This window comes from Chrysochloris asiatica, unplaced genomic scaffold (genome assembly GCF_000296735.1).
Source record: "Chrysochloris asiatica unplaced genomic scaffold, ChrAsi1.0 scaffold00005, whole genome shotgun sequence".
Lineage (NCBI taxonomy): Eukaryota > Metazoa > Chordata > Mammalia > Afrosoricida > Chrysochloridae > Chrysochloris > Chrysochloris asiatica.
In genome coordinates, this window is record NW_006408523.1 from 4,924,928 (window position 1) to 4,945,351 (window position 20,424).

At 43.5% G+C, this 20,424-nt stretch overlaps 1 protein-coding gene across 1 annotated transcript in view; it reads right to left on the reverse strand.

Moving 5' to 3' along the window:
- KATNAL1 (katanin p60 subunit A-like 1) overlaps positions 1-20,424 on the reverse strand; it is a 64,003-nt gene that overhangs the window by 41,993 nt on the left and 1,586 nt on the right. Inside the window, exons 2-3 of the mRNA XM_006832045.1 lie at positions 6,325-6,500; positions 3,736-3,896 (exon numbers count right to left, since the gene is read on the reverse strand). Of these exons, the coding sequence (XP_006832108.1) occupies positions 3,736-3,896; positions 6,325-6,486 (323 nt within the window). The 5' untranslated portion in view covers positions 6,487-6,500. The remainder of the gene's footprint in view (positions 1-3,735; positions 3,897-6,324; positions 6,501-20,424) is intronic.

A 20,424-nucleotide genomic window follows, 5' to 3' on the forward strand; every position in this document is an offset into this window, starting at 1 on the left:
AAAAAAAAAAGAACTATCTTGATGTATGGCGCTGTCTGTGATACAGGATTATCCATACACCTACAAGGAAGACCCGTTAACATCACTATTACTCCGATTTATGCATCACTCACTAAAGTCATTAATGATGAAACTGAAGATTGCTGCCAACTTGGAAACTGATCAATCATGCAATCAAGATGTACTGATAATTAGTGGTGATTAGAAGGCAAAGTTTGGAAACCAAGAGGTAGTACGATCAATAGTTGGAAAATTCTGTCTTGGATATATATATGTATATATAAACAATGCTGGAGACCTCATGACAGAACTTTGCAAGAACAAGGACTTACTCATTTGCAAATGCCTTTTTTAAACAAAATGAAAGATGACCATACAAGTGGACTTCACCAGTTGGAACACGCAGAAGTTAAACGGACTATACCTGTGGGAAGAGAGCGTGGAAAAGCTCCACATCATCAGCCAAAATAAGACCAGGGGTAGACTATGGAACACACCATCAATTGCTCATATGCAAGTTTAGGCTAAAGCTGAAGAAAATTAGAATAAATCTGTAAGAGCCAAAATATGACTTTGAACATCTCCCCCTGGAATTTCGAGGCCATCTGAAGAATAGATTTGAGGCATTTGTCAGTAATGACTGAAAAACCAGAAGACTGTGAGGACCGGCAGCTTCCTTCGCTGTTTCAGGGGTTGGGGTGAGTCAGAACCAACACAGTGACACCTAACAACAACACAGTGTATAACTGTTTTTAATAGGGATTTCTGCTCCGTGTGCTAGGGAGGGGTAAGACATGTACAATGGCTCTGTGCAAGGGAAGGTATTTTTTTGTTTTTTTTAAGTGTAGATAAAGGAGAAAGGAGGTACACAGAAATATATTCTAGTCCAGTTAGCTTTCGGCTTTATTAAGAATAAGGATTAAGAAACAAGTTGAAAAATAAATCAGATCTATCATGAACTGTAAAAAGAGGCCAAAGGAAAATAAACAACTGAGTTAGTGTCTCAGCAGTTCCCTGGGAGAAAGATGCGGCTTTTTGCTCCCACAGCGATATACAACCAGAAATCCAAATGTATATAGCCTCAGAAATCCTAAATACAGGGGCAGGGTGTCTCTGAGTCAGAAACACCTCAACAACACCTAACAACAACAATGAAATGTTATCAGGTAAGCAATGCATCAATACAAAACCATAACTGTCTGAGCTTCAAATATCAAAACCCATCTGTGGCCGCTGGAGCACTTGCAACTCAAAACAGGTGTTTCCAAGATTAAACGTTACTGGCAGCCTTAGTTTTAAACTAGAATTTCTGAATTACCGACTTTCAGAAAACCCCAAGGTATTCTATCATCCATGCAGAGACACAGACATGAAGTACAAGATGCTGATGGCTCAAAATGCCAGTCTTTCTTTGTTCTCAGTGGTTATTCTGAAATCACTCCTTTGACTCTTCAGACATTGCCTTTTGAGGGACAAAGGTTACCTTCTCCCGTGAGACCTGAAAGTGAGCACATCTGAAGAAAGCATGGCATTCCTTGTTGCAGACATTAAAGAACTCTCATCAGCTAGTGCTTTTACAACACCCACAAAACAAGCCAACCACTGTCCCACAGGACAAGGTACAATTGCCCTCACCCCACCCCCAGGGTCTCTGAAACTGCTCATCTTCACAGAAGCCAACAGCTTCATCGTTCTCCCTCAGGCGGATGGTGGGTTCAAACTACTGACTTTCCATCAGCAGCTGAACGACTAACCAGTGCGCCACCATGCTCCTTGGTATGCACTGTACCGACTGCCATTGAATCATGTAGATCCCAACACAGCGACCCTGTACAGGGTTTCTGAGACTGTAGACGTACAGCAGACAGCCTCATCTGGTTCCCAGAGAGGTTGGTGGGTTCAACCACTGACCTTTTGGTTAGCAGCCCACTGCTTACCCACTGAGCCACCAGGGACACAAAATTATCAGTAATTCAGTGGATAGAATCTTAAGGGGATAAATTAAACATTTTTCACAGTTCTCGAAATTCTTTGCTCTTATATAAAAATTCAAGAGATCAACAAGCTAAACAGGATAGTCATAGTCGCTGGCCAAAGAGAACTTGTTCCCAGGGCCCTGGGCCCATTCCACAGACATAAAGCGCAGACACAGCAGAAGGACCCAGCCCAGAGGCTGGCAGCCTCACGCTCCGCGCTCTGAAACTAAAAGCGGTTCATTCAATGTTGCTTCAAGTGTGTGGGGAGGCTGCGGCATTTTGCTGCTGCATTTGTCTGGTTTCTGTTTTGCTTTTTCTTGAAGTGAATGCAACCACGGTCCTGGCTAGTCCTGAAGAGCTTCTAGCCTCCTCGTAAGAAGTCAAGACAGGTGCAGGCAGCGGCGCACCTGCGCACACGGGAGCCGGCGGAGGAAGTGAGAGCGGTTCCATTAAGAGACAGGATTGAGGGTGCTCCTAGGAGCAAGAGTGGTGCACGCACAGCACGAAGACAGGCAAGAGGAAGACGAGAGGTCACATGTTGATGATGAGTAGGCATCAGAAGCTCGGAGGAAAACCTAGAGCCTCACCTGTCACACCAAAGAATCCCACCTCGCGCCCTAAAGCAACATTATTTCTGCGGCTCCTCCCAACACTGGAGACTGGCTGGAGGCCTACCCTCACCCACCACTGCCATGGAGTCCAGCCCAACTCATAGGACCCTGTAGGATAGAGCAGGATGACCCCATAAGCTTTCTGAGACTGTAAATCTTTACGGGAGCAGACAGCATTATCATTCTCCCAAAGAGCAGCTGGTGGGTTCAAACGATAGACTTTTTGGTTACCAGTCCAACACTTAACCTGCTGCATCACCAGGACGCCTGTAAGCCTAACCAGGTGAATCCAATTCCCCACCTTTCCATTTAACCCATTCATGGCCTACAGAATACATGGTGCCCACTTAGATTTCCAACTTAAGGGATTCAGTGGGAAGCCAGCATCCCACTTTTAGTGTGTGCTGACATCTGGCATGGGGTCTGCATGAATCTGAAGATCCGGGCCTCATCCCACCAACCCCAGGACCAGAGACGCCTCAGGACAGATGGAGTCCATTAATTGCATAGTAATCCATTACTCAGAAGAATTGCATTTCATCTTAAATGCCTTCCATTACTCAAAATACATGGTTTCTACAAAACATGCAAAGCAGAAAATAATTCAGACTTGAAGGGGCTAAGTTGTTAGAGTCTTAAAAAAGGAAATGGTTTTAGTTTTGATGTTACCATTATAAAAACTTTAAGAAAATTACCTTAACGAACCATTTTCAGGACCAGGAGGAGCTTTTTTTGTTATTATTAAAGTAATAAGCATTCTAAAAGCAAGCCATATGACAGAAGATCAACTTCTGACCTCATTTATCAGGTATTAACTCAGTGCAAAACTGCATCCACTGCTGTGGGACCAGTTCTGACTCAGAAAGCCCTCCACCCAGAAAAGCATTTCCAAGGCTGGATCAGCTTTCTGGAAGCAAACCACCTCCCTCATCACCCTCCCTCGGAGGAGCTAGTGAGTGGATTTAAACCATTAACCTTTCAATTAGCATGAGCACTTCAAGTATTGTGCCACCAGGGCTCCCTATTTAAACCTATGGGTGTGAAAGTTATAAACAGACACTATGATTTTACACACCCTTCATGATCCTTTTTCTGTCTTGGCTCAAATCATGGCCCACTCTGATGAGAAGACGGTTCAGCCCACTCACCTGTGCTCAGCAGGAACAGGAGGCGGCCACACAGCGGGATCTCTGAACGGTTCGTCTTGATAGGACACAGGGAAATCCGGGGGCTTGTCAATTTTAAAACTTTCTAAAGTGCTGACAATGCTTTTAACTTGCTCGTATTCTTCCAATAATTCCTGCCGAACCTTAAAAGACATAAGCTCTTTGTCAGAAACAGTATGAAACGTGTGTAAATTGAAAATAATAAATCGATCTCTAGAGTGAAAGTTTTCTACACATTCCAAGTGTAGAAAATCCACATTCAAACAGTCCCCCACTCCTACAAATAAAAAACAGTTCAACAGTTTAAATAGATAAGAATGTGTGGTTGGTTTGAAAAAATAACTAGTTTTATACCTGTTCACATGGGAAGTAATGATGTATATCTTCAAAATGAAATTCTATTTCTACCAAAGAAAGTGGTGACTATAAATACAGTTCAAACAAGCAACTAAGTCAGTAACAATTTCCCAGAAATCTATTAGCTTAAATCCCTTTAATACAGTTATTTAAGTAGATTCCAAAAATTGCAGCCAAATTCTCACCAGCATTTCGCATCACCAATATCACTGAGCCAGTGAATGCCTGCCCCCAGCTTCTTTCTGAAAGCCTAAAGCAGTTCATTACTGTGGAGGTAACTCTTCCAATTCTTATTTAAATTCCTTTCACCTGAATTCTTTCAAGTTAAGGATACAGTTTATTTTGAGCTCAAAAGCAAGATGTTGGCTATATTTAAAAAAAAATAAACATAACTGAGTACCGACTATGTGCAAATTCTTATCATTCCAAACTCTGGTCCGTGGCTAATTTTCAAAGGCAAACCAGTAACAGATTGAAAATGATATCTACAAAGTCTTTTTAACAATTTTTTTTTTTTAAAATAGCGCATTTCCCTGTAAAGCAACACATGAGCAACTTCCCTTCATTTTTAATAATACCACGAAAAGGGACCCAGAGAGGAGCTGCAGGCACACACAAATCCATGTAAAAGTCAACTATTATTAGATGCAATTATATAATACACTGGAGTCCTGGGGTGGCCCTGGAGGAGCAGCGCTGGACTTTGAACCACAAGGTTGACAGTTCAAACCCTATACAGGGTCACTATAAATCAGAACCAACTTGACGGCACTTAACAACAACATAATACACTATCAAACCCAAACCCCAGTGCTAGCAGGTGGTTCTGACACACAGTGACCGTACAGGGCAGCGTAGGACTGCCCAGAGGGTTTCTGAGGGCGTGAATCTGCAGGGGTGGCTCAGGGGGTCACTCGCTGACCTTGAGTTTCGCAACCTAATGCTTAACCCAAGGCACCACCATAGCACCTGATAATGCACGAAAACAGGAGAAATTAAATGCCAGGGCCTTTTGGAAAGAAACTCTAAAGAAACGCCTGACTAAAAAAGTTCCCATTTAACACCTACCATTAGGAGCATGTCAAAAGTCTTGCCGATGAACAAAGCAACCTGCCTGTAACTAGTAGGAAGGAGATGAGAGAAATCACCGTAATGTTAGGCTTCAGCTACGCCACCCTCACTCAAGATAATCTGGTAACACTTAAGTCGAAAAATATGTCAGACTTACTCACAAAACTTAATAAAACAACCTCAGGTGTATGGAAAACTCAGAAGAAAAGCTTGAAAGACCTCAGTACATAAAATGGAAACTTCAGAGAAATGCCTGACTTGGTATGCTTAATCTTAAAATGATTTAAGGCCACATGAGGAAACTACAGTTCAAATTCACATTCTCTGTGTGATGGTGTCATCCAGCTGTAGAGTCAAGAGACACCACAGGTATCAGCGGTGGTGTTGTTGGAAAGTGCTGTCGAGTCGGTTCCGACTTGTAGCGATCCTGCATAGGGTTTCCGAGGAGCAGATGGTGGGGTTTGAACTGCCGAGCCTGCAGCTGGCAGTCCAATGCTGATGCTGCCACGCCGCCCTAGGACTCCGTGTATCAGCGCTTAGGATGAAATAAATCCCTGACTCATTTGGATTCGTAGGGAGGCTTTCAGAAGATGAGGAAAATTTCTTATGGGAAGAGGTTTTTGAAGTGGGTCAAAACTGCTTAGGAAGATGAAGAGTGGGAAAAGGATAAATCTAAATCACTGATTATGGAAATAAAAAAAAATAAAAACAGGCTCAATTCAAATCGAATTATCTTTAAAATATGCCTCGCGAAGTATATGATCAGAACTATCAAACATATTAACAAGGTTGAGTCTTCAGGAACTTATTTAATGCAGTTCATATTTAGATCAATCAGGAGTCCTGGTGGCACAGTGGGTTAAGTGTTGGACTGTGAACCAAAAGGTCAGCGGTTCGAACCCACCAGCTGCTCCGAGGGCGACCGTGGAGGCTGTCTGCTTCCGAAAAGCTGCACCTCTCACAAACCCTAAGAAGCAGCTCAACTCGGTCCTGTAGTGTCGCTGTGCGTTGGAATGCACTAGGCTGCAGTGGGCAGTCAGAGAAATCGGACAATTGGCAAAGTCGCAAACTCATCTCTCTGCTCCAGCCTCTCAAGTCCCAGGCCGCTGTCCCCAGGCACCGACGAGGTCAGTGTGCTCTTACCTGCTGCCACTTGCCTTTGACAGCCGGGTCTCTGACGGCCTGGCAGTGCCGCTGAATCTGCTGTATCACCCCCTGGTAGTAGACCATGGATGAGTCATAATTCCCAAGAAGTGCATATTCCCTTCCTTTCTTGGCATTGTCACAAATCTCCGCCAGATTCATCTTCTCTCAGAGACCTACACAGAAAATAAGACTTTTTTAAAGTCTTCAGCACAGGCTTGAAAATATTTGCTTATTCTTGGAAGATCCCTGGAATTGAGAGATCGTGGAACTTTCCCACCAACTTTGGGAAGACCCTTTGGATTCTTAAAACCAGAGCTCTTTGTTTCCTTTCTTGTTCTCAGCACATTCTCTGCCCTTCTCCCAATAGGTTCCTTGAAGGCAGTGCCTTATTTTATTTTTAAAGTGGGAATCACACTGAAACAAGAAAACATGACTTTTACAGAGAGATGAAATCTCTCAACAGAAGACAAGGCCGCTGTGGAGAGGCCCTTCAAATGAGTCCATTAACACACAACCACAAAGTCATAGCACAACGGACAAGCCGCGATCAATAAACCCAGGAGAAAGGCAGCAACTCCGAACTTTCCTTTCTCAAATCATTGGGAGACCCGAAGCACGCGTTCTGCAAACATGCAGGTGTACACAATTATGCAGAATAAAAATAGCTTGATAAGCGTAAACGATAAACAAACATTTCTCATAGGAAAAATGGAGAACATAATGCAGGTATCTGGATACCAAGACAACCAATAGCTACCATGTTTAGTGATGAAATTCACAACACTATCATGATAGTAATGTTGTTGTTGTTGTTGTTGTTAAAGTGCCGTCAAGTCAATTCCAACTCATAGCAACCCTGTCTAGGTTTCTGAGGAGCGGCTGGTGAGTCTGAACCACCAACCTTGTTGTTCAAACCGACCTCGCAGTCTAGTGCTTACCAGGACTCCAGCACACTAGGAATAATTCAGTCCAATTTAGTGTACTATGATGGGACTTCGAAACATTCATGAGCAAATGCCATGATCTTTTCATTCCTTTTTTCCATAAACTTTTTGAAGCCCCCATGGCAGAGGCCAACTAATGAGAAGAGTAGAGTTCTTTTTTTAAAGGTATAACGTTTCATAGAGTTGGGGTCCAAGATTAGTGCTCCCATCATCAAAATCTGTGGCGCTGTGGGTTAATGTGCCAGACTGCAAAGTCGTTTAAACTGTAAGGTCAGCAGTTCAAGCTCACCAGCTGCTCCTCGGAAACTCAATACAGGGTCGCTATGTGTCGGATCCGACTCAACAGCACTTAACAACAACAATTATCAAAATCCATTGCAAATGTTCATGTGTTGATGCTGATGTAATAAGATTTTGTTTGCATTTCATTTTTAAAAGTTGCCTTTCAATAGACAGATACTGCTGGATACTGGTATTAATTCATAAGCATATGACCCAACTTCAGCAGACTCTGTGCTTGAAAAGCATTTAAAGAATTTACTCTTCTCTAAATATCTGCCTGTAGCATGTCATTCTGGATTCATACTTCCAACCAAGAGTTAGATGGACGTGCATATGGACGTGCATTCATCCAATGTGGATTCCAATGTGGAGTTGCCTTTCCCCTCTGGACAACAGTGCTGAGCACATACTTTGAGCTCAGAAAACCGATCTGCTGCAAACGTGGGTGAGAATGGCGACTTCACTTCTTTACCTGCTGAAAGCACAGGAAGCTGTTTAACTGAGTTTGCTGTTGCTTGGGCTTCAAATACCATTAGCTGTCACTGCAATGGCTTCCTGCCGCATTAGCCTTACAAATAAGCATGGTTTTAACTTGTACTTTTAGGTTGAATTCATTAAGAAAAAATCAAGTCTGCTGCAAAAGCTAATTTTCAAAACTTTCAAAGGATGAAAAATCGTGGTTGAGAGCAATTCTTCGCATTTAGGAAAATTTCAATCTCAGTCTGAAGTTCAAAAGAAGAAAGAAGTTGCACTGCAACAGCGAAATGCTACACCATTGAACGAGTTTAGTTCATTGTAGAACAATTAAGGATACTCAGCTTCGATTTCTGACAAAAATTTATGGAACTAAAAAGGGTTAAGAGTTCACAAGAGTGAATGAAATTACTGTTTGTTTACACTACAGGTTCCATGTCACATAATAGATTCAAAAATTCTCTCAAGCATCTGCTGGTAAATAAAACAATGAATATAGGTTTTAAACCCCTACCTTTTCACAAACTTTGTAAATCTTTCCAACTAAGCTTTCTTTTTCAGTCCCACACAAAATCACATCACCACCTGTAACACATCTTAGCAGATTCTACTTCAGGATTACTGAATTACTCTTTTCTCAACTTTTAAAAGGCGATCTGGTAGCACAGTAGTTACGAATTGGGCTGCGAACCGCAAGGTCAGCAGTTCGAAACTACCAGCTGTTCCGCAGGAGAAAGATGAGGCGTTCTGCTCCCATAAAGATGTATAGCCTCAGAAACCCTGTACAGGGTCGCTATGAGTCAGAACCGACTCCAAGGCACATAACAACAACAACTTTAAAAAAAAATTTTTTGGCCTGAACTTGTTTCACACAGACTAGTCACAGAATCCAATTCTGCCGGAATTTCAAATTCAGTAGAGGTTACTCAAACAACAACTAAGCAATATCAGAACTATCTCATGACTCATCAAGAGCCAAGGAAAACCACTCAGTCACTTACCTTGCTTTTCACTAGACTACTGATGTGCTCAACTCTTCAAGCAACTGTCCATGCCAAAAGACTAATGAAGAGCAAAACCAAACCCTTGGCCACTGAGTCCACTCAGAGTGACCCCATAGTGACCAACAATTTATTCACTGCAAATGCCATTTCTACCACAAAAGCGGTGACTGTACATGTGGACCTCACTAGATTTAATACACAGCAAATAAACTACATCTGTTTAAGGAAAAAAAGAAAAAAAAAAAGATCATCGAGAAGCTCAACAGGAGAGCAAGGCCAGAGGCCAAGTGCACAACAGGCCATCAAGTGCTCACATGCAAGTTCAAGATGAAGCTGAAAAAATTAAAACAAGTTCATGAGAACCAAAACATAGCCTTGAATATGGTGGTGGTGGTGGTGGTGGTGGTGGTTATGTGCTGTGGAGTCGGTTCGACTCATAGTGACCCTGTACAGGGTTTCCGAGGCTGTAAATCTTTACAGGAGCAGAAAGCCTCATCTTTCTCCCGCGGAACAGCTGGTAGTTTCGCACTGCTGACCATGAGATTAGCAGCGTGATTCGTAACCACTACGCTACCAGAGCTCCTCAGCCTTGAGTATATACAACCAGAATTCAGAGGCCATGTCCAGAATACATGTGACCAAAGGAGTTGTGGGATAACATCAAAGACATCACACATAGATAAATCATTAGTCCATTAAAAAGACAGGAAAGAAAGACAAGACCAAAGTGGGTTTCAGAAGAGACTGACACTTGCTCTTGAACATAGAAGAGTTCAAACAAAAGGAAGAAATGAGGAAATAAAAGCTAAGATTTCAAAAGGTGGTAAGAGAAGACAAAGTCAAGTATTATACTGAAATGTGCAAAAGACCTGGAGTTAGAAAACCAAAAGGGAAGAACGTATTCAGCGTTTCTCAAGCTGAAAGGACTAGAACATCCAAGTCTCGAGCTGCAGTATTTTCTATGGGGAAAATGTTGAACAATGCAGGAAGCATCCAAAGAAGCTGGAAGAAATACACAGAGTCAGTATGTCAAAAAGAATTGGTCAACATTCAAGTATTTCAGGAGGTAGCCTATCATTAAGAACAAATGGTACTTAACTAAGCTGCACTGCTGAGAAACAGCGCTCCAGGAATTGAAGGAATAGAAACTGAAATGTTCCAACAAACGTGTGTAGCACTAGAGGCACCCACTTGTCTGTGCCAAGAAATGTGGACAACAGCTACCTCACCACCCGACTGGAAGAGATCCATACTTGTGCCCAGTCCAAAGAAAGGAGACCCAATGGAATGTGGAAATTATTGAACATCACTAATATCACATGCAAGTAAAATTTTTATGTCAAAGTTTTAAGTAAAACTCAGAAACAGTTGCAGCAGTACATTGACAAGGAAGTGCCAGAAATTCAAGCAGAATTCAGAAGAGGGTGTAGAACAAGGAATATCACTGCTGATATCAGAGGAATCTTGGCTGAAAGCAGAAAATACCAGAAAGATATTTATCTGTTTTATTGACTCTGCAAAGACATTCAGCTGTGTGGATCATAACAAACTATGAAGAACATTTCCAAGAAGAAGAGTTCCAAAATGCTTCGTTGTGCTCATGAGGTATCTATACATAGACCAAGAGGCAGTCATTCAAACAAAACAAGGGGATAGTGAATGGTTTAGAATCAGGAAAGGTGTGCATCAGAGCTGCATTCTTTCATCATACTTATTCAATTCCTCTGCTGAGCAAATACCTGCAAATAAACTGGACTATGTGAAGAAGAATGCAGCATCAGGTCGGGGACAGACTGACTCATTAAGAAACTGCAATGTACAGATGATTCCACCTTGCTTACTGAAAGTGAGGAGGACTTGAAGCATTTACTGATGAAGATAAAGGCTACAGCCTTTAGTACAGATTATACCTCAACAAAAAGAAAACAAAAGTCCTTACAACTGGACCCATAAGCAACATCATGATAAATGGAGAAAAGATTACAGTTGTCGAGGATTTCCTTTTTCAATGAAATCTACTGCTTTTATGAATAGAAGCAATAATCAGGAAATCAAAGGATGTACTGTATCGGGCAACAAGCATTGGGGGATGAAATCAGTTCATACATTAGAATCATGGTTAAATTAATACATTAGGGTACTGTCCAAAAGGTTGGAGGTTAGGGGCAAAGCACTCTGGCCTTTTGTCTCTGGAATTAAGGTGCTCTTTGTTTCCTGGTTTAGGGTCATAGCTTCATGTTGTTAAGTGCTGTTGAGTGAGTTCTGACTCATAGCGATCCTTTAGAGGGTTTCCAAGGACTGGCTGGTGGGTTTGAACTGCCGACCTGTGGTTCACAGTCCAGTGCTAATCCTACAGCGCCACCCCAGGAGAGTCCATAGGACAGACATCCCAGTTAGTTGACCTAGTATCACGTTTAGGGTTCTGTTCTAAGTTCTAGCTCATTATATAATGCCTGGGGCCTTAGAAGCTTGCAAGCAGCCATCCAAGGTACAACAACTGTTCTCTATTCACCAGGAGCAACTGAGGAAGAGTCAGGAATAGGAGGAAGGTACGGAATGTGAAGTGAAGTGCCTCCCTCAACAAATGCCCTCTATGCCATGAGTCCTACAGAAATGGATGGTGCTCAGCCACCATTACTGAACGTTCTGATTATAGGTCCTATGGAATCCAGAGTTTCTGGAGTCATGGAGCCTGGAGGAATGCTGGAAATCCTAACCTGAGATCATCTTTACATTTTAAACTAAAACTATCCCCTGAAGCCTTCTCAAAGCCACACACTAGTTCAGCTTAATTAGGAAAGAATGTCTGCTTTGAGCGCTGTGCTCTTTTGAGACCTCTGTGGGGCTGGAGGTGGGTACGGTTGTGTGCATCAGAATCACTTCTGGCTCACAGAGACAACCTGTATAGGGTTTCTAAGACCGTACACCTTTTTGGGAGCAGAAAGCCTCATCTTTCTCCCAGAGTGTCTGGTGGACTCGAACTGCTGCCCTTGTGGTTCACAGCCCAACACGTCATCCACCAGACATCATCAGGGCTCCTTCAAGCCCTCTCTGTATGGGATCAAACTGATAACAGTGACTCGAAAGATGGAATAGAAGTTAGGGGGCAGTGAGTTCAGGGTATGGAGCAGGAATAACTTAGAAAAGGAAGGTGAAATGTTTCAAAATCAGAGAACATCTTTTCAAACCGATTTTATGTACCTGATGGTTTACCCAGTTATACCTAAACACATACAGGGCTGGAGGGGAAAATCTCTATGCTTAAACCTATTTTTCACATCTGCATTCCATGTTTCTCTCATCCTGCTCCAGTTTCCTTCTCTGTGTTGCAAATTGCTGAGAGTGGATGTTTGTCTCAGGAACACTGACAACCTCAATGGGAAATAAATAACACTCTTTAGAACCCTTGTGTCTAAACTACAAATTCAGTTTGACTGTCAGCATTTTGTAGCACACTGAATTCTGCCAAGGTGTCCAAGCTTGACAACTGAGAGGAGACTGTGGGTGGTGCAAACAGCTAAGCACTCAGCTACTAACCTAAAGGCTGCCAGTTCAAATCCATCCAGAGGCACCTCAAAAAAAAAAGTCCTAGCAATCTATTTCTGCAAGATTATAGTCACTAAATACCCTGTGGGGCACAGTCGTACTCCGACTTACATGGGGTCGCCAGAAGTCAGGAGCGACTTGACAGTCTCTGAATTGGTTTAGGGTTTTCACACCTTTAAATTTTATTTTTTTTTAAGAACTCGAAATCACCAAAATGTGGTTTGTTTCCAGTAATGAACGCTACAGATATAAGCAATTAAGATGACACAGGACCACAACTTCTCAAGATAATGCATCATGAGGTATATTCTGCTAGCAATAAATCCACCTAGGCTTCTTGACCCAAATAATGAACTAAATTCTGCAAAATCATCTCTTCATGCTAGGCAATATTCTCAAGGGCTGTAGCCTTCAGTGAAGACAGGAGAGCCGGGCGTAGTCCCAGCCCGGAGCTAACAGGAGAAGGTCTACAGTAATGAAGACTCAGAGTTGTTTTCCGTAATGGAGCTCTGTTCTAGAATACTTTAGGGAAAAGGAAAGGAAAAAAAGCTGTCCATGAAACATAAGAGAATTTACATCAGCAGTTCCAAGTCTGGGACCACCAGGCTTGACCACCACAATGATTGGCCACCATTGACCACCACAATGATTCCTACCTATCTACTCCCCCTCGAGTGGACTCCGACTCATTGTGAGCCGACAGGACAGAGCTCAGCTGCTTCATTGGGTTTCTGAGACTCCGTCTTTATGGAAGCAAACAGCCTCGTCTTTCTCCAAAGGAGTGTCTGGGGGCTTTGAACCACTGACTTCCTGGTTAGCAGCTCATTGCTTAAACCACTTTGGCATCCTTAAAATATTTCAAAAGACAGAAAATATTTATCACCTGCCAATGTGTCTCAAGATCAGAGCTTAAACTATACATTTTATCTGATGTGTATAAACAGCCTTTTAACATGGCAGTCGAACAGCAAGCTATAGAATTCTCCCCCCATGGTAGGCAACATGATAGTGCTTTCTAGCCATTCACGTGTTGAATTCTCACAGCCCTATGCAATCAACAACTATTATCTCTCATGTAGTTGAGGGGGAAACCAAGGTTTCAAGAACTTAAATTATTTGCCAGTACAACCTGCATTTCATCCCAGATGTGGCTAATTTAGAGGCTGCACTCTTTATTCATTACGTATACTCTTCTTCTTGTTGTTATGTGCCACCAAGTCACTTTGACTCATGGCAACCCAGTAGAGGGTTTCCATGGAGCTACTGGTGGGTTTGATCTGCGGGAACCTGTGGTTCACAGTCCAATGCTGATACTACAGCGTCACCCCACGAGTCCTGTATATACTCTACTACTTCAAATCCTGGAGAGTGTGGTGGTTCCATAGGATAAGCACTGGACTATGAACCGCAAGGTGGGAGGTTCTAGCCCACCAGCCGTGGGAGAAAGATAAGGTTTTCTGCTTCCACAAGATTTACCGCCTTGGAAACCCTAAACAAAGTCACGAGGAGTTAAAACCAGCTTGATGGCGCTTATCAACAATCCATTAGCTCCTTCAAAGTTAGCATGCAGCTGATCCACAGATAAAAACAAGACTAATTAATGGAAACAAAATTAAAAATGCATCTTGTTTTAGTTGCCTATGTAATTAAGTACCATTTATTCCTTTATTCCATAATGCTTAGGCTCGACAGCACTTAACAAGAGTGATAAAAGGTCTGAATCATATTACTATATTTCATCTTAGTCTCTTAACTCTATTCTCCTATTCATTCACTCACACACTCACCATCCAGCTACATAACTTGGTAAGCACATCTCACATCGTTCAGCAAATACTTATGGCATCTAAGAGAAGCCTTGGTGGCACAATGGTTAAGCACTCAGCTGCTAACCAAAGGCCGTTCAAATCCACCCAGTGGCTCTGTTGGAGAAAGACCTGGCGATTTATATCTGTGAAGGTTCCACCCTATAAACTCTGTGGGGCAGGTCTACTGGGTTGCATGGGGTATATGACACCCAACAACAGGACATCAAAGAAAAGGTGCGAGGCCATGTGTCGTCACCAGCACAATGGCAGCCTTCAGACCTATTCAATGATTCAAAGGAAATAAGACCTACCCTCAAACCAGCAAGCATGCATTAAATCGCACTTTTACCCACATTCTCTCATAAACAAGTCCCCTAAAACCCACGGCCTCCAAGTCAACTCTGACTCACAGTGACCCTCACTGCCCCACAGGCTTTCCCAGGCTGGAATCTTGTAAGAAACAGAGCCTGGTCGTCCTCCTTTCGGTTAGCAGGAGCCTGGTGCTTCACCACCTGCACTACAAGGGCTCCTTCTGAAGGAGGGAGGAAGAATAAAACACAATTCACTAATTCTCTCTCTCATCCAAAGGAGCTCTGGTAACGTAGTGGTTACGCATCAGACTGCGAGCCACAAGGTCAGCAGTTCAAAACTACCAGCTGTTTCGCGGGAGGAAGATGAGGCTTTCTGCTCCTGTAAAGATTTACAGACTCAGAAACCGTGTACAGGGTCGCTATGAGTCAGAAGCGACTCCACGGCACACCATCACCACCACCAGCTCTCTCATCCGCATTCTTTTCTACCTCCAGATCGTGGAGAAAAGCAGGAAGAAATCACTGGGAGAGAAGATGAGGTAGTGCAAAGATACTCACACTTGTGGGGGCAGACACACAGGCTAAGCAACTAAGGTACTCAAGTACAAGCACTGAAATGTTGCCATGTGTTCTTCCAACATGTGAAAGAAAAGACGGCTGGAACCAAGCGAGACCGTGCAGTCTAGAGGCCATCTCCTTACACAGGCAGGAGAGAGCAACCCCTACTAGACACTCTGAGTAAGGACCAAGTGTGAGTCCCTCTGGGAAGAGGATGTAACCTTTGACCCGGAGGCATGCAGTAATGTGGGTGAACTGAAATGCAAGATGAAGGTCCCTACTGGCCATCTATACAACTCTGAGAGAGCCTGCTATCTAAAAGGTCCATAGTTCGAACCTACCAGCCACTCCACAGCAGAAAGATGTGGCAATGTATTCCTGGAGTGATTGCAGCCTTGGCAGCCCAGTGGGGCAGTTCTACTCTGTTCTGTAAGATAGCTATGAGTCAGAATGGACTCCATGGTAATGGATTTTATATAACTGTCATTCTCAAGACTTCCAGAAGATCTTGGGAAGCAAATAAAACTGGGATCAGTAACTAAGCACAAAATAATATAACTCCATAAAAACAGTATCTAGACATGATTAAAAACTATATAGTTCCTACTAAAACTATCTTCATACCAAACAAAGATTAGAAAGAATAAAGACTTCACACTAATGCTCAGTTTTGAAAGATATTGCTTACTCTGGGACACAAGGATTGAGACATGGTTGGAATGGGGAAAAGGAGGGAAATAATGTTAAGATGCCTGGCTGTCTTTTGAATCTTGGTTTCCCTGGCACATACTGCTATAAAATAGACACTGGAGGGGGAGAGAAAGGAATAGCAAGAAATATCACCATAGAAAGCTTGTAGGTCTGTCTTCTGCCTATAACTGATTGGAATACCTAAAATGGGGCTACAATGTGCCCAGTGAAGGAGGCTTCCTGCGGAGCCTCTGCATTACATAAGACCATAGGTGGAATCCTGAACCCCATCCAGAATCTTCTGTGGTGGGAAATTTCCACTTGAAAGGACAAGCAGACCAGCCTGGAGTGGCTAGAAGAACAGAAGATACTTCTTGAAAGAAAGACTGACAGGAAAAATACAAAACAATATAGGCAGACCAAATGATTACTACAAGACTCACCCAGGAGACATAAAGGCAAGTGGTCAGGTCCCCTCAGGGCAAACCCCATTCCAAGACTAAGACTCAATGGGAATACACGCTCTGATTGATGACCACATTTGGCACCGATAAGGGGAAGTGAGGGGAAAACAGCAATGAAGCTCTACAACGTTCAATAGACTCCTGTGAACCCCGGGTGGAGACCTGGTTGGCCAGCAGTATAGCAAGACCTGGGGACTCTTCAGCCCAGAGTCAGTGACATAGCCACAGAGGACTAGAGTGGAGAGTGAAGCATCCAGCTGATGAGAAGAGAGGGCATATGCACAAGAACACCCACACTTGCAGATAATATCCACTTGACCTGGCTTCAATGACTGGATGATCAGAGCTCAACTAAAAGAAGGAAGAAGGGGAAAAAAAGAGTAATCTGACACAATTTGATGAACTTGATCTACAACTATGATGTAGTAGCTCAAAGGAGGGAACTAATCTTTACAGCAAGGATCATTCCCACTCCCTCCATACACAGAGTAGACAGGGATGGGCAACTTGGACATTGGCTACCCAAAGTGAGGGGGCTACAAAGGCAAGAAATGACTGGCTTACAAGCTTTCAAAAGGGAACCTAGATCCAGAGGGCATGGAGGAAGGGAGAATCTCCACTGAGTAGTATCCAATCTGTCTGGGCGGGGCTGATGAAAGAAGATGTGGATAGGTCTCTTGTGGTGCAATAGTGAATAATTGTTATCAGGACTGACTGCAAGGGTTGGAAATGTAAAGGCAGACATTTTGTAGAGGGGAGTGATAGACTTTGCAGTCTAGGAGCAGAGATCCATGGGACCATCAAGGGAGAAGAGCGGAGAGCAGGACCCTACCCAGAGAAGCAGTGACACCAGTAATGGAGGCAGAGATGATGACATGGAGAGCTGGAGCAGTTGGGGACTTTAGACCCAGAGAGGGAGTGGGGCTGTTTACTGATGAATGGGGGGCAGGCTTGCAGGGTATGCCCTTTGGTTGGTTGATGATACATGGAGGGGACTGTAACCATGGCAATGAAACAATATATGATAGGATGAATGTAAAGCTAATGTTCTCTCATGTAAACTATCACATAATTCACAATAAAACATTAAAAAAAGAGACTGTTTAATAATTAAGGAGCTTTATAATAAGGTCGGTTTGAACTGCAAGGTCAGAGGTTCAAGCTTACCAGCCGCTCCTTGGAAAACCCTATACAAGGTCGTTATAAGTCAGAACCTACTCGACAGCACTTAACAACAATAAAATAACAAGGAGTCCTGGTGTGGCACTGTGGAATAAAGCACTGGACCGCAAAGTCGACGTGAATCAGAAGGTTGGTGGTTCAACTCACCAACCGCTCACTGGAAACCCTACACAGGGTCACTATCATCTATCTGTCCATCTATCACATGGAGTCCTAGTGTGATGCTCTGGACTGCAGAAGGCCTCTCGTAAAGTATACAAGTGTTTAGCCAGTGTAAGGACAAAAGTGTGCCTGACCCAAGCCATGGCCTTTTCAATCACTTCATGTGCATGCAAAAGCTGGACAACGGCTAAGGAAAACTGCAGAAAAAGCAATGCCTTTAAATGATAGCACTGGATAAGAATATTGAGGAATCCTGGTGTGATGCTGGAAGATAAGCACTGGACTGCTAACCAATAGGCCGGAGATTCAAGTCCACCAGCTGCTCTTCATAAACCCTACACCGACCGGTCGCTCTGAGTGGGAACCCACTCAACAGCACTGAACAACAAGAATATTGACTACACCATGGACGGCCAGTAGAACTAGCAAAACTGTTGACAGAAGTGTGGCCAGATTGTTCCTTGGAAGCAACAATTATGAGACTTTGTCTCTCATTCTTTGGACATATTGTCAGGAAGGACCGGTCCCTGAAACAGGACATCGTGCTTGGTGTAGCGGAGGGTCAGTGACAAAGAGGAAGACCCTCAAGGAGATGGACTGACGCAGTGGCAGCAACCATGGGATCAAACACAGCAACAACTGTGAGGACAGTGTAGGACTGGGCAGTGTTTTGTTCTGCTGGGCACAGGATCACTGAGGCAGAACTGACTCGACAGCACCTCACAACAACAATCTGTAAGCAGACTGCCACATCTTTCTCCCAGGGAGCAGTTGGGGGGTTCAAATTGCCGACCTTTCAGTTAACCACTGAGAGCTTAACCACTGCCATCAGGGCTCCTTAAATACAAAAACACTCGTTCTGAATCCACCTTTTCTTCGCATTGTACCATTAGCCTACACTGACTTTCTCCACTATCTCCCCAAGAAAGCTCACTCAGCAAACGGATGTCACATCCCCGCTGGAAACGTCCCCTGACCTCCTTCGGCCGAGTCTCCTTTGGAGAATGAGTCTGGTTTGAAGAACGGTATCAGCAGCAGCAATGGTGACCCCAGGAGAGCCACCAAGTCAAATCCCAGCTCCCTGCCCCACCAGCTGTGATTCATGCCTGCCTTCCTTCATCTCTGAACAGCAACCGATGTTTCACTGGATTGTTGTGAGGGTTAAGGCAAGGCCAAGGTACACTGCCTCACACAGAGTAAGCGTGAATAAATCTGTTATATTCTTATTTATTCCATTCTGGGATCCTACTAGAGCAACTTGTACAAACCTCTATTTATCACACAAGTGTATTCACAGGAGTAAACCCTGGTGGCACATTGGTGAAACGCTCAGCTGCTAACCTAAAGGCCAACAGTTGAAACTCACCAGCCGCTCCACGGGAGAAGGATGAGGCGGTCTTCTTCCATAAAGATGAGTCTTGGAAACCCTCGGGGACAGTTCTACCTCAGGCCACGGACCCGCTCGCTGTAAGCAGGAATCCACCTGACAGCACTTGGTTGCGTTTGGTAATAACCTGACTGCCCAGGCAAGACGTTGACCCACTGCCCTGGAGTCATTCTAACTCACAGGACCCTGTGGGCCAGTGTGGAGCTGCCATCTTTTCTGTCTCCTTTCTCCCTCGAACCCGCTAGTGAGTTCAAACTGATGAATGTTTGCTTAGCAGCGGAGTCAGGGCCCCTGACTATCTTCCATATATAACCTTATTCCCACCCCGGGCACCATGCCTGGTACATAATGGGCTCTTAAAGTTTGAACAAATCCACTGATTTGAAATCTACTTCAAATCCTGAGTCCATAGAACATATGGCCTCAATTTTATTTTCTTCTAATGGCCTGACTAAACCTTCTTTGCATCTCCCTGTTGTACAAAATTGCTGCTTTACGTAAAGTTTTAAGAGGTCAGTTTCATTTTAATTAACAGCAAAAAAAAAAAAATGTATGTATATATATATATATAGAGTTATTGGCCTTACATTGCTTTTGTTTCTCCAACTACCACACGCAAAAATTAAACCCACAAGACTCTCAACAATTTTCTAACATAACAATATAAAAGACCAAAGTTCAGGGGATGGAGAGCTATGTTTCTTCTTCTCAAAAATGTTTAAAGGAGCAATCAAGCTGGGCATTCTAAACTGGTGCCCCTACATTATTATCACCAGGCTCTCAGCCAGAGCAGAGCAAACACTAGAACAGAACACTGCTCATTTTTAAAACATGCTTCTGAGAGATTCTGAAAAACACGGAAATGATCAAAGGTGCCATAGTGGTGCTGCAGGATAAGCACTGGACTGCTAACCACAAGGTCAGCAGTTCAAACTCACCAGCCACCCCAAGGGAAAAATGAGGTTGTCTGCTCCTGAAAAGATTTACTCTCAGAAACCCTACATAGGGTCCCTATGACTGGGAACTGACTCAACTGCACCTAACACCAATAATCCACTCCTAAAGGATCCTGGTGGCAAAGTGGTTTAAGAACTGGGCTGCCACCCACGAGGTCCAAGGTTCAAACCCATTAGTTGTTCCAAGAGAGAAAGATGAGGCTGTCTGCACCCATCGATTTGTTGTTGTTGTCAGTTCCAATTCATAGTGACCTTACAAAGTGTTTCCAAGAGCGGCTGGTGGGTTTTCAGTCTTAGAAATTCTAAAGCGCAGTTCTGTCTGTTCTACT